The following is a 15,156-nucleotide window of genomic DNA, read 5'->3' as shown; positions in this document are numbered from 1 at the left end:
CCTCCCCCCCCCCCCCCCTCTCTCTCCTGGAGTTAGAGGAGGGAGGAGGAATAGGAGGAGGGAGGGGTGGAGAGGAAAGGCATTGCGATACTGCAGGAACAGACTGAGGAGCTACAGGAGAGAAGAGAGGGAGAGGAGGAGGAAGGAGGAGGAGGAAGGTACAATAAAAGAAATGAAGGTGAAGCAGAGGAGATAAAGGTAAAGGATAGAGATGGAAAGAGGAAGAGGTGGAAGAAAAAGAAGTAGGTGAAAGAGGAAAAGAGGTCAAATGAGAGAAATATCAAGGAGGAAAGTGAAGGATAACGATGGAAAGAAGAGGTGAGCGGAAGAAGGTCTGAATTTCAGCTTCACAGGAGGAGATCTGGTGCAACGTTTGGCTCAAGGATGCGGTCGGACGGAGGGATGAAGCTGTTGGATTTTTCTGGCTGGACAAACAGAAGTGAACGTCCACTCCTCTCTGCAGGACTTCACCACTCCGTTTTCTTTGGATCATGTTTCAACACCGCTTTTTCCCTGAAAACTTCCAGCCGACCCTGATCCCCAGGACTTCCTGTGAGAGACGAAAGACGAGGACACTGGTGGACAGACGGAGGGAGAGTTCACCGATGTGTGAAGGGTGAAGAGATCCGACCGACTGAAACCTGTTGGAACGTTAAGAACTGATTCCAGAGCAGTTTGGTGGGAAGGACTCTGATCACTTGACTGAGAGTCACAGAGCTGCAGGACTGAAGTGAAACACCCAGTGCCTGAATCATTGCACAAATAATAACAGTAGGGAGAGATGGACGGATCCATCTGGACTTGTGTTCGACTGACGAACTGAGCCAAGTCTCTCAGGTATTTGGGGAAAAGAGGAGGCGGCTGGATAAACTCATTGTTTGGTTTTGATCGGCGAGACGTTTGTTGGCAGAGGAGGAAGTAGATCTGATTTCAGAAGAATGTTTCTGAAGACGAAATAAATCCTTTACCGATACGGGAAGTCATTGGTTTGACGATGGTTAGAAGCTATTTGGACTAAAGGAATGCGGATCATCAAGATCCTTCCTGGAACAACTAATTCTCCTTCAGAAGTTGCTGGATTCTGACCGGACACCTTCGGTCACGTGAACACATTGTTTTAGATTTTGGATCAAACCCAATTTGAAAACTGTCCTTGGAGCCCTGCGAGGCCGTCTGGGGTCAGTGTACTGGGTAACTCGCCATCTCTGACTCGATCTGAAAACTTTAATTTTCTGAACCAGCGCCGGCTCCACCTGCCGCCATGTTTCAGTATCCAACACAGCTTTCATTACTGCTCATTCTCAGATATGTATCAGATTTCCCTCCTTTAGACTTGTGACTTCTGTTCTTGTTGGAATAAATCTGCTTCTTTACGATGGCGAGTGAGGATGAGAAGTTTGGACCTGGTTCTTCTTCAAGGCGAAGAACTTTGAGCAGATAATGGACTGGAAGGAACTGTGAGTATCTGTTCCCCAAACAAATCCTCTCATTAAGTTACTTTGGCCCAGTTATATGATGACTATCTGTTCGTTTATCAGGTTGCTGATGTGTGAAAACACAGTGGAAGAAATAAAGTAGAGAAATCCTGGTCCAGATTTAACCATAAGTTCCTTCATGGAGCAAAGGGAGCGATAACTTTAATGTGAGGTTATAAAATAAGCTCTATCATTTAAACCTGAGTAGCACCTTGGTACTCTTGGAGAGCCCGTCCCCTTCCATCAGTCTCTGAGGTCTCTTTCTGTCTGAGTCTGTTAAATCTATTACAGCCTCATTATTGACCCTCTGAGTCTCGCCGCCTCACATGAAACAGCAGCGAGCTAAACAGAAAGGTCAGAAAGATTTCTCTCTCTCTATCGTTGCACCTGCTAATCTGATAAACTGCCCACTAATAAATATCTGCCGGAAACTGTTAGCAAAGAGGGAAAGTTCTTCTCTGCTGTTCTAAACAAAAACAAGTGAAGGCTCTGACTCCCTGTGGAGGATAAAGTGGAGAGTGAACATCACACTGGGTTGCCAGTTTGTAGTGAACCCTCCTCCTTCTGTTTGTGTTGATTCAGCTTCATCTTGGAGGACGTAGCTGCTGCTTTACTCTGACAGTGTTTCTGTTACTTTCTCTGCCCCCGCTGACAGAAATGTTTTGGACAAACTATTACAAACGCCCCTCGCTGTGTGATGGAACAATAAATAGCAGTCTTGGGTTGGAAACCTCTGCTTAAATCCAGGTCCATATGTACACATTTTGGTGTGGAAATGACTGGTAGGGACAAAAAGATGGTTTCAGCCGGCAGCTGAAGGACTCAAGGACAATTCTCACTTTGAAACACCGGTGGCAACACGTGGCGTCAGTTTGAACACTAAATAATATATAACTGTAACGTCAGAGTGAGGAGGTGGTTGGGGTGGACGGTGGGCCAGAAACCAGACTGGTTTTCGTTTAACTGACGTAAGTTAAGTGACGTAAAGAACATTATTTTAACCAAAGCCATGATCTTTTCCTAACCCTAACCAAATTTTAAAACATAACCAACGTTAACAAGTCCTTTTATTTAGAAAGTTTAGCTGGACCGCGGAGCCCTAAACCTCGGAGAAACTATGCTAAAGGTTACCCAGGTTGTTAAAAAGCGACGCCAAGCGGTCTTGACCAAGCGTCCATATTTGACGAGTTGGGAGTGAGAGGGTGTTGAATTGATGGAGAGGAGGTCGTGTAGCAGAGGAGCTGCTAACAAGACTATTTTTCTACTCCGACACAACAAACTCGCCTCTCACCAGATTTCAGAGCGAGACTTCAGTTTCCTGGTAAAAACAAAAGGGGGCCACCAGGAGACCCTCGTAGGGATCCTGTCCATCATGCTGTCAGACACCTGGTCTAACAACCTGAGCGTGTCGGGGGCAACAAGAAGCTCTGTTTGGACGCCATTTTGTAGAAGATGTATGTTGCAGCTGCTGACTGAAGAATCTACTGCAGGATTCAAAACTTTGAGTGGAGACAGCGCCCAGGTTTAAAATGACCCTTTAAGCTACTGAAAGATAACGTTAATTAAAAGTGTTTCTTCATTGTGTTGATAAAGAATAATGAAGGTGACATCACCTTTCTCTCTGGAACCAGAGCGTCAGGTCCGACTCTGGTGCCGGTGATCTGGTCTGCAGCTGCTCCGAGTCGCGTTGAAACAGGAAGTTTCTGTTTATTACCAGTTTTATTGCTCACAGTCAGCCTCTCATTTACCAGCAGTGCTAAATAAATAGTTTTAGTTGTGTTGATAGAGACCCTGAGCCGCTCTGGTGAATCTGTGTTGGTTTGTGTCTGAAAGCTTCATGAGAATAAAGAGGAGGCAGATTTAAAGGAGCTTAAATCAACAGCTCTCATTAAGGAAGTGTAAATGTCAGCGTTTCACCAACACACACCTACACACACAGAACCCCCCCGTGTACTCCCACAGGCTGAACTCTGCCGTCCTTCATGGCAGCTGTAATTACACGCTCTGTTCTCTGATTGGACTCAGTGAGTAGGATGGAGGGATGAAGAGGAGGAGGAGTGCAGGGAGACTCTTCTTCTTCTTTAATGATGTCAGATCTGAGTCTAACACTCCTCAAACCCCGGTTCCGGTTCTGGTTCTGGTTCCCAATGACTCATGGTTCAGATGTTAAATCCTCAGTAGTACAGATTATAAGAAATATCTGCTTCTGATAAAAAGGTTCAAGAAACCTGTAGACGTAAAACCTCGAGGTAAATGTTAACTACGATTCCCAAGGTGCATTTCACCAACAAACATCCAATCACTGGGCCTAAAACTCTGTAACGTGCACCACTAACGGTGAACTGAGGCTAAAGGTGACGGCGTCCCTGAGTTCAGCTTCTCGTCTCCAGCTGATCCTGACGTCTGGTTTTCTCTTCTGTTGCTAATAAGCTAACGTTAGCTCCCTGCGAACAGCTGATGGAGATGATGACACGCTGATGACACGCTGATGACACGCTGATGACACGCTGATGATCACGCTAGAAGCGTCTGCAGGGAGAGGCGACGTGTTCGTTCTCTGACTCGATGCTTTCTAACAGAACCGTGTTCAGTCTGAATCTCTTTGTCTCCTCAGGGCGGCTCAGAAGCTCAGTCTGTCCCGCAGGAAGAAGTCCCAGCCTGGCCCCGCTTCCTCGCCCGGTGAGGCCCCGGGACCCCTGCTGTACACCGGGGGCTTCAGCGGGGCCCTGCAGCTCTCCCCGCCCGCCGTCCCGCCATGCCTCCTCCGGGCCGGGTCAAAGGTGAAGGACACTCCTGGGATGGGGAAGGTAAGACGACATGTTGTTACCCAGAATGCCCTGCAGCAGAGTCCAGGTCAGCTGGTTCTCAGGCTGCTGGAAGCAAACAAGGTTCTTCTTTAGTTTTTTTGCTGGTCCCTGATCTTAATCCGGATCTGGGTCATTTCATCCCCCCAGTTATAATTACAGCCTCAGTGACTTCCTGTTTCTCCTGTTGTCAAACTGTCCCCAGTAACAGCAGCTGGATCAGCTGTTAGCATGGACGTCCAGACAGCATCACTGGATCACTGTGAGACTGAGGTGGTCCTGCAGCACAGGTGCATTCTGGGAGCGCAGTGCTCTGGTGGGGTAGTAAGGTACTATGAGCTCTGATAAGGTGGTGCCTGACCATGAAGAGCTTTGTAGGTGAGAAGAGGATTTTAGTAAACGTCCTGCTGTCTTTACATGTGAGAGACTCGCTGGTCTTCCCTCCAGCGCCACCTTCAGCTGCTCAGACTGCAGGAGCAGATGAATGGATGCGGTCCAGCAGGACTCGTGTCTGCTGACATTATGTAATGTGTTTGCAGACATGCTCAGCTGTGTTTGGACTGGCGCTCAGCTGCTGGCTGCAGATCAGACGCTCGGCTGTCGGAGTTGATCGTGTTGCCAGATCGGCTGCTGTCTGCTGAGGGAAGCGATTATCCTGCAGTGGATTTTATTTTATCAGACCTGACATGCAGGACTCGGAGCAGGTCTCAACCACAAGACCTGGATCCCGACAGCTCGTTAATTAACGTCAGGTTCCATATGTTCTTTATGGCTGCGTGTTCCAAGAGGTTTCTCCCAAACACATAAATGAAACAACCTTTGGATGTCTTGATGAAATCTGGATGAAGTCTAAATGTTTGTGAGGGATGAAGCCTTCAGTGAGTCGGCCAGGTTCTCTGCTGTGTCTTCAGACCCTGCTTTCTGTCAGTCTCTCTTCCGTCACCTCGCAGCTCTTTACGATGAAACGTTCTGCAGCTGCTAATAACTGGAGCTTTAAAGTCTCCATGAAAGGACCTGGACTGCTCAGAGTTCAGCCTGATTCTCCTTCATCTCTGATCCACCTTCAGATTATTCGGACGTCTGGGCCTCAGCAGCGGCACAAACGTTTAAGAAGTTAAAGAGCATTTTAATGAGACCGGACGAGTTCTGCTGCTGCTGATCAGATCGCCTGCATCAGAGCTGCTGGTCGTCCTGCAGGTCCGCAGAGCAAACACCTTCAGACAGATACCAGACGTACCGAAGCCGAGATGGGCTGACGGGGGGAACGAATCTGATTTTGTTTCTGGAGAGTTTAAACAAAATGCAGTGAAGATTCCACAGAGATCTGCAGCTGAGAGTTAATTTAGGTTTAAGAAAAGATAAAGTCATGTCACTGATGTAACTTAAGCACGTTGCAGAAGTTCACGGACGCTCGTTCCTTAAAAGAATCCATTTCCTTTGGGTTCTCGCAGCGACCGGAGGGCTCTCCTCTGTTTTTATTGGAGCTGGTTGGTCGTAAAGTGTTCGTGGTTGCGGGCTCATAACCAGTTTGATGGACTGAACTGAGAGCAGCTCAGCAGCCTGTAATGCCGTCACAGAGCCAATCAGACGGCTCACAGAGCAGCTGCAGAGATTCACTTTACGTCTTTAAACAGAACCGTCTTTCTTTCTATTCGTGTTTCTCGTTCTTTCTTCCTGCATTTCACCCATTTCATTATTTTTCTTTCATCCATCTTTCTGTCTGAGTTTCATATTTTTTTGGATGCTTCATTTCTTTCTCCTTTTTTCTCTTTCTTTTGTTTTTAATATTGTTTGTTGTAGTTTTTGATCTTTCCCTCCTTTTTCTGAGCTCCTTTCCTTCTTCTCACCTTCCTTTTTATTTCTAAATGTGTTTCTGCCTGAAGAAACAGAGAACAGAACAGATTTTCAGGTGAGGTGAAAAGGTGAAGAAGAAGAGCTGGATGAACTCTGATCGCCCTCCTTAACATTCAGAGCTGTTGAGGTTAATAAACTAAAATCAGTCTTTTCACTGTGGGCTGATGAAGCTGTCGCTCTGATTGGACGCTGCAGGAGGGCGAACAGAGCGTTCATGTGGAGCTTCTGCCTGAAGGTGAAGAAAGGGACCAACATGTGGAGTTAAATGTTTTTCTTTAACCCTGACTCTCAGGGCTACAGTGAGACACACGTTTTTAAGATATGACAGGATGAGTTCAGCTATAATTTAATTATTAATTATTATAAAACACTTTTTTAATACTCAAACTAAAGTGGAATGAAGCAGGTCACTTAAACAAATTAAACAGATTTTTCTTTCTGTCTTCCGCTTGATCAGGAGACTTTTCCCTCAAAGTGAGAAAATGTCTCGTGAGGTAACATGATGAATCACGTCTGGATAAACCTGTTTAACGATCAGCGGTATGAGGTTTATTAAAGGACTTCCTGCTGTCACAGACTGGAGGTCAGCTGATTATTCGCTCCGCCGGCTCGCAGCGACGCCTCCTTTAAAAACTGCTGCGTCTCAGATTGTTATTGGCTTTAAACTTGACCTCCGAGCCGCCGCCGAGCGCCGACTCAGCAGCTCTGTGACGGACCAATAAAAACCCCGCAGAGAGCCCGAGATGTCACACAACACAACACAGCACAACCCCCCCAGGCTGCTCTGAGCGCAGACCAGCAGCTGCTGCAGGTCGGGAGAATCCTTCACTTTCACCTTTACTTACAAAACTAAGAATAAAAGTTGTTTATCAGTCTTCGGACTCATGTGACCTTAAAAGAGAAGTCAGGAGGCCTCTGGCGCTGGTTTAGAGTGTGAACGTTATTACTTCTGTTGTGTCCTTCTTGATGAATGAGTTCCCTGATCAGAGCGTGGCCCCCCTCCCTCCTCTCTGATGTGGACTTCCTGTCTGTCCCCAGGTCAGAGTGATGGTCCGGATCTGTTCGGTCCACAGCAGCGAGTCCTCAGAGTCCATGTCCCTCCTCAAAGTGGACGGCAGGAAGAAGCAGCTGACTCTCTGCGAGGCGTCAGCCGGCGGACGAGGCTCCGCCTCCGCTCCGAAGACCTTCCTGTTCGACGCCGTCTTCTCCCAGGATGCTTCGCAGGTGAGACGGGACCAGGTCTGCCGTTGAACCCTCAGAGCGACACATCCTGTTAAACCGAATATAGAAAGTGAGTCTGAGCTCGCTCTGCAGCAGGTAGCTCATCCCAGAGAGCGGCAGATCAGAGTGTTATCTGCCGGTGCAGGAGGATCTGGGATGTGATGCAGACCTCCTCAGCAGACGGGTGGATTATAAAAACACAGAGAGTGAGTCCTGCTGAGCTCAGGCTGCAGCTGAGACATGATGATGTCACTCCGACAGCGTAGGTTTCACCTTCTGACAGCAGGCTGCTCTCCTAAACTGCCCCATCGTGTTAACGTAGAATATTAGATCGTAACGTAGCACGTGTGACGCTACCGTCCTTTATTGTGTAACCGTCACCGGCCCGTTCTCTCTCCCAACTCGTCACATATGAACGCTTGGTCAACACTCAGATTTCAAAATGAGCCCTCGCGTTCTTCTTCATCTCATTTTATTGGCGGCTGTAAGTATGTGGCTACAAACTGCCACCTGCTTTAACATGTCAAACTTATTTACAGGGCAATATTTAAACGGGAGGACGGCGGGAAAGAAGGGTTAAATATGGGAAAAACAGGTGGGTTGAAAGGAATGTGTTGGCATCGCTTTTTAGCGCCCTGGTTACCCAGTGGCTCAGTCAAGTTAGCAAGAATGAATATGCAACGTCCGGTTAGACTTTCAAAATAAAACTAGTGGTTAACATTTTGAAACATCGCAATTTGGTCAGGTTTAAGATAAGATACGATTTAAATGTATTAAATTAGTAGAAGTAAAAGAACAGATGCAGTATTGTAGAAGTATTTACACACTATTTACACTATGCAATCAATGTTAATTATCAATAATAATTAGGCACCAGAACCACTTGGTTCAGGGTTTACGAAAACTGGTTTGGCTTAAAAATCCAATGTGACTTACGTGAGTTAAGTAACGTAACTTACACCTGGGTGAGAGTCTGATTCACTCGTCCACCCCAAACATCCTTACACACCTTTCTGTTATCTAAACTCGAGCTACGTTGAACTTTGACGCTGACGGCTGCCCAGTTTGTTCCAAAAAGACGAGCGTCCATACGTGACGACGTGGCGGAGAGAACGGGTTGATGCAGTATGGATCCGATCTATGCTGGTTGTTGACTGTGCTCTAACATGATTGGTCGATACTGACTGAGTCTTGGTCCTGATAGGCTGAGGTGTGTTCAGGGACGGTGGCTGAGGTCATCCAGTCGGTGGTGAACGGAGCCGACGGCTGCATCTTCTGCTTCGGACACGCCAACCTGGGTAACACACACACTCACACACTCACACACACACACACACACATCTTTATGGCCGTCACTTCATTGTTGCGTTGGCTCCGCCCTCCCCAGGTAAGACGTACACCATGATTGGTCGGGACTGCTCCACCCAGAGCCTGGGCGTGGCCCCGACAGCCATCTCCTGGCTCTTTAAAGTGATGGAGGAGCGGAGGCAGAAGTCTGCAGCCCGCCTCTCCGTCAGAGTGTCGGCTGTGGAGATATCCGGCCGGGAGGAGACGCTCACCGACCTCCTGGCTGAACTGTCCTCCTCCTCAGCAGGGGGCCCCCAGGAGGCCCCGGGCCCCGCTGTGTCACTGCGACAAGACCCCCTCTGTGGATCCCAGGTAGAGAACAAACTCCTCCTTCATCCACTTCCTCTTCAGTCGTCTCTCTTTCGCCTCCTCGCCGTGTTTCTTCCCTTCGCCTCTCCAGCAGTGACCAGACTTTCAGAATACTCCTCTACTCTCTACTAACGACGACAAACGGGATTTTAATTAGTGGATTAACGATATACATTTCTACTTTTCCTTTGTAGGCACTGGACTGCCGTTAGTTCAGAGACTCGAACGCCAGCTCCAGATCGTGATGTTTCTTTGCTAGATTGTTTCAGGCCTTGGTTCTGCAGATGTCTCTCAGGACAGGCGACACCATCAGGTCACCTTGGCGAGTTTCCTCTCTCTCAAACCTCTTTATCTCCTCGCCTCCATCCTTTCACTACCTCCTCCCTTCCTCTCCTCCTCACCTCCTCTTCACCCCGGAGACTCCATCTCTGTCCACAGCTGTCCAATTAGTCCTGACCTTCTTCCTTTTATTCTCATTCGTTCTGTTTTATCTCCCCTGGGCTCGCTCTGTCTGACGCCTTTTATCTCCTCACTTTCATTTTCTTTCCTTCATTCAGACTTCTTTTTCTCTCTGTCAAACCTCGTTCTGTCTCACTTCAGCTCTTATCTCTCTCTGTTTTATCTCTGACGTTGTTCTTTCTGGATGAGACATCTTCTTAACCTCGAAAAGACGTGTTTTAGCAGAGCTCACGTGTCCGTTGTACTTCCTGTTTACACCCTCGCCGTCACTCACATGTCGTCTCTGCGCATCAGAGTCTCTCCCTCCCTTTATTATCTTCCTTTTCCTCCCATGTCTCTCTCCATCAGTTGCAGAACCAGACGGAGCTGCGGGCGTCCAATGCCGAGCGGGCAGCGTTTTTCCTGGACGCCGCCTTGGCAGCGAGGAGGAGCCACCGAACGCCGAGCGACCAGGAGGCCCGGAGGAACTCGCACTTCCTGTTCACCCTGCACCTCTATCAGGAGAGGCCGGACAAGAGCAACAAGGCAGCAAGTCAGTGTGTGTTTGTCTGTCAGGAGATATTTCAGGAAAAGTTCCATTAATTCTGTTCAGGGTCGTGACAGACGAACAAAAGACAAACAGCTGTGTTAGAAAACAGGTGGGTGTCTGATAGAAAGTCCAAGCTACAAGACAAGAAACCTGTGGCCGTAAAAACTGAAGGGAGACGTCAACTACGACTCCCAAGATGCATTTCTCTAACAAACATCCAATTACACCGCTGTACATGTTCCTTCATCACCATGAAGACTGTAGTTTATCCCACATTCACCGTCCTGCGGCCCCAAACACTCCCTACAGCACCACATGTGGATTCATCCGCCGCTGAAAGTAGTCCAACAGGTTTGTCTGATAGAAACTACAAATTACTGAGCCTTTTTAAACCAATGGGCTTATAGCAAACAGTCTTCAGAGAATGACCAACACATTGTTGGTTTGGCTCTGATTTATTGACAATAAGAAAAATATAACATAACAGCAGACCTATCCTTGAGCTTTGGTTTTGTTCCAAGTGGCGGGGTAGAGTGAGGGTTTCAATCTTGTATGAACCTTCTAAAAGCTGCCCTTTGTTTTCTTAGTTGGGTTGAATTGTAGAGAAATGATCTTCCAACAAAGCAGCGGTGAACACCTGCACAGACGTGTCGACATCAGGTCAACAACTTGATGAAGAACCAGCAGGTTCTAGACGGCGAGCCCTCGGGCAGGAGTACGACCTGCCGTTAGTGATTGTGCAGCTCTCCTTTTCCTTCTGCTGTTCATTTCCAAACACAGAGCTGCTAATTAGAGTCATTTAGAGCTGCCGGCATGCTCGACAAGAATTTTAACAAGCAGAGGGGCTGCACTAACGCCACCTCCGCCCACGTCTACCTGTCACAGCAGAGAGATTTTCACAGTTATTAGTGTTTCCCTGCTTCCGTCTACAGCTGGAATAAATCTGCATGGCTAATGAGGCCCAGAGCCCCTGTGTCCTGCAGTGGTTATAGACCAGCAGATAGGAAACGCTCTCAGCACTTTCTAAATCTTGCTGATGCAGGCGAGTGATGGTTCACACCATCATTCCTCTGACTTAATGACCATTTAAATGAGCAGAGACAGAGAAGTCAGACTGAGACTGACCTATCAGATCTGAGCTGATCACAGACAACCTGAACTTTAAACATGTTCATGGTCCATGTGTGCATAAACATATATAATGTTATGGAGTCATGAATCTGATTACTCAGCACTCGACTTGACAAAATCCAATAAGACTTAAATGACTTGTAAATTCACTTGGACATGAAATGACTTGATATTTTCCAAAAAGCCCAAAGATTCGTCATAGAAATTCTGCAGCAACTCATCTTTTCAATTACTTGACAACAGACAAACCTTGAACCAACTCAAATGCTTTTTAGTGCTGAATTGGTGCTTTTCTGTCTTATATCTGGATTCAATTAGTGGACTTTTCTGCCTTGACTTGGAAATCGACTTGGGACCTGTTGGTCTTGACTTGGGACTTGTTTTGGGACTTCAGTCTCTTGACATGGGACTTGTTTTGAGACTTTAGTCTCTTGACATGGGACTCGTTTTGAGACTTTAGTCTCTTGACATGGGACTCGTTTTAGGACTTTAGTCTCTTGACATGGGACTTGTTTTGAGACTTTAGTCTCTTGACATGGGGCTTGTTTTAGGACTTTAGTCTCTTGACATGGGACTTGTTTTGGGACTTTAGTCTCTTGACATGGGGCTTGTTTTAGGACTTCAGTCTCTTGACATGGGACTTGTTTTGGGACTTTAGTCTCTTGACATGGGACTTGTTTTGGGACTTTAGTCTCTTGACATGGGACTCGTTTTAGGACTTTAGTCTCTTGACATGGGACTTGTTTTGAGACTTTAGTCTCTTGACATGGGGCTTGTTTTAGGACTTTAGTCTCTTGACATGGGACTTGTTTTGGGACTTTAGTCTCTTGACATGGGGCTTGTTTTAGGACTTCAGTCTCTTGACATGGGACTTGTTTTGGGACTTTAGTCTCTTGACATGGGGCTTGTTTTAGGACTTCAGTCTCTTGACATGGGACTTGTTTTGGGACTTTAGTCTCTTGACATGGGGCTTGTTTTGGGACTTTAGTCTCTTGACATGGGACTTGTTTTAGGACTTCAGTCTCTTAACATGGGACTCGTTTTGAGACTTTAGTCTCTTGACATGGGACTTGTTTTGAGACTTTAGTCTCTTGACATGGGACTCGTTTTAGGACTTCAGTCTCTTGACATGGGACTTGTTTTGAGACTTTAGTCTCTTGACATGGGACTCGTTTTGAGACTTTAGTCTCTTGACATGGGACTTGTTTTGGGACTTCAGTCTCTTGACATGGGACTCGTTTTGAGACTTTAGTCTCTTGACATGGGACTTGTTTTGGGACTTCAGTCTCTTGACATGGGACTTGTTTTGGGACTTCAGTCTCTTGACATGGGACTCGTTTTGAGACTTCAGTCTCTTGACATGGGACTCGTTTTGAGACTTTAGTCTCTTGACATGGGACTCGTTTGGAGACTTTAGTCTCTTGACATGGGACTTGTTTTGAGACTTTAGTCTCTTGACATGGGACTCGTTTGGAGACTTTAGTCTCTTGACATGGGACTCGTTTGGAGACTTTAGTCTCTTGACATGGGACTTGTGAATCAATGACTTGTCCCACCTCTGCTGGGTTGCGAGGAACTCCTCCGGGCTGAACTGATCTTATTCCTGAAGACGTGTTGTTTGAGATTGTGCAGTGGTTCTGGTCTCTGCTGCCTCCCTCTGTGGTCCTGTGGAGGCTTAGACATTATCTGCTCTGATTATTTGTTATATTATTAGTTCTTTGCTCCTGCAGTGACCCGGTTTGCTCACAGAAATCAGTTAATCCGCCGAGCAGAATAACCGGATCACGTTTTTAGCGTGCAGTCTCCACTCCAGGGCCCATACCGCCCAGGGTCCATAGAAATATTTTCATATTTAAACAAGGCATGAGTTTATAGCAGCAGCAACGATTCCTTTACTGTAGGATTATACTTTCTTGATGTCATAAAGAGCAGAGGATGCATAGAGACCTCAGCTAATGTTGGGTATTTACTACTTGACAAATAACTTTAAACAGCCAATCAATTATTAAAATAGCCATTGATTATGTTTCTGTCTATAAACAAATCACTGAAACAACCATTTAACCAGCCAATCGTTTCAGCACTAATGAGCAGTTCAACAGGCTGGATACTAACATCCCCTCTCTGCCTCAGTGTCCGGGCGGAGTCGTCTCCACCTCCTGGATTTGGGAAGCTGTGAGACGGACATCAGCAGGACCCGAGAGGGAGGCGGAGGTCAGTGCCTGTCTCTGTCTGCGCTGGGAAACGTCATCCTCGCCCTCGCCAATGGGGCCAAGCACGTTCCGTACAGGTACGAGCTCCCACTCTGAGCCCAGCAAGGGTCAAAGGTCACAGTGAGGGGCACGGCGAATGCACCAGGATGACAGGATTTATGGTATTTTTAATGAGTTTTTAGTGTGTCTTTAATGGTTGATTAGACTGATGATTGATCACTTTGTAATGCTTATTGTCATCTATATTCAGTGCTCTGGCGGATTGTTTTGTGAAGCTCTGTCTTTAATTTCAGGCTTTTACGTTGGCCTCACTTTGGTTCTTTTGAGTTTTAAGATGTTGACTTGTTTTGGGATGTCTCATTTGTTTAATTACCATCAGATTTTCTTCTCATTTACGTAGATTTTTACACAGTAAAAGCGTAAGAAAGACGAGATTTGGTTTTGCATCTTCTTCAACTGTTGACAAAATGTTTATGTCCTGTTGTCAGTGAATCTTCAGGGGTGTTCAGGTAGAAAGTAAAGAGAAATTTCACCACTGGTTCTTCACGCTAATTTGTCCGCTGGACTGTTTGTCTTTATTCACCCCAAACAGCCAAAGTACCAACTGAAGGGCCCTCAGCAGAAACTCCAGTTCTTTCTGTTGTTTCCCTCCAGTCGCTCATCTTTTTATCTCGTCTCTGTACATTTATGAAGCTGATTCATGAAGACCTGGAATACACACAAACATTTTCAACTCACAGTGACAAAGTTTTGCATCAGTTCACCGTCATGAATCTGCATCCAAGGTGTTGTGGTTAACTAAAGAAGCTGAGGTTGCAGCATGTAGACTCAGTTTGCGACCCTTTTAGCTTTATTCTAGGTCTTTTCAAAGACAGGATTTCGTTTCACTCAATTTCTGACTACAGAGCACATGGGACGTGTAGTTCAAAGTGGGCTTCATTAATGTGAAATGAGAGATCATTCCTATTCCTTTTTGAGCCCAACTGTTGCGTGGGGTAATGAAAGGTTTCTGGGATCCTGTGGGGTTTCTCAGGCCTGTGGTGCTTTTTTTCTGGTTAACGAGGGGTTTCTTGATGTATTATTCAGGGACAGCAAGCTCACCATGCTGCTTAGTGAATCCCTGGGAAACATCAACTGTCGAACCACCATGATCGCCCACATCTCCGACTCCCCGACGAACTACATGGAAACGCTGACCACGGTGCAGCTGGCCTCCCGCATCCACCGCATGAGGAAAAAGAAGTCAAAGGTACTTCAGGTTTTATGCCGTCAATGATCTCTGCTCCTGGTTGGAATACAGCATTTTTGGTTTTCTGATATTGATCGGCAGTCAGTTAATTCCAGTATGAACGCAGTAGATGAACTTTTCATTTCTGTGCAGATTTTAAATGTCCAAATACAGTTTCATGATAATCTAGTCCCAACAGTATTTAACTGAATTATTTTTACTTCTGTTACAGTTTCTCTTCGGCTGTAGTGGAGTGAGTTCATTCATGCCATTTCAAGAAATTTCAAAGATTAACAATCACATTTTTCATCCTTACGCCAGCATATTTCCGTTCTCATTATGCAAAAATCTAAGAACACTGTGTAACAAAATGACAAAGACAAAATATATCAACAGATATATAGGTTATAAATCAGAAGAATAAATCCCACATGAACCGTCCCCGACTCAATGCAACATACTTGACTTGTCTCTCAGGGAGCAATTTGAAGCAAGCAAGTTTGCAAACCGTACGCATAGACATTTCATTCACACACATTAAGTAAATCATTTTAAAAATACAAAAGTTGAAATACACAAAGGTTAA

At 46.2% G+C, this 15,156-nt stretch overlaps 1 protein-coding gene across 1 annotated transcript in view; it reads left to right on the top strand.

Moving 5' to 3' along the window:
* Nucleotides 1–15,156, top strand: part of LOC123977317 (kinesin-like protein KIF26A) — a 43,304-nt gene that overhangs the window by 13,479 nt on the left and 14,669 nt on the right. The window contains exons 3-9 of the mRNA XM_046059900.1: nt 4,090–4,282; nt 7,172–7,357; nt 8,559–8,652; nt 8,742–9,013; nt 9,818–10,001; nt 13,263–13,419; nt 14,429–14,591. Of these exons, the coding sequence (XP_045915856.1) occupies nt 4,090–4,282; nt 7,172–7,357; nt 8,559–8,652; nt 8,742–9,013; nt 9,818–10,001; nt 13,263–13,419; nt 14,429–14,591 (1,249 nt within the window). The remainder of the gene's footprint in view (nt 1–4,089; nt 4,283–7,171; nt 7,358–8,558; nt 8,653–8,741; nt 9,014–9,817; nt 10,002–13,262; nt 13,420–14,428; nt 14,592–15,156) is intronic.

The sequence above is a fragment of the Micropterus dolomieu genome, linkage group LG10 (assembly GCF_021292245.1).
Source record: "Micropterus dolomieu isolate WLL.071019.BEF.003 ecotype Adirondacks linkage group LG10, ASM2129224v1, whole genome shotgun sequence".
Lineage (NCBI taxonomy): Eukaryota > Metazoa > Chordata > Actinopteri > Centrarchiformes > Centrarchidae > Micropterus > Micropterus dolomieu.
Note: the sequence above shows the minus strand (reverse complement) of the source record. Positions and strands in the feature narration are given on the sequence as shown.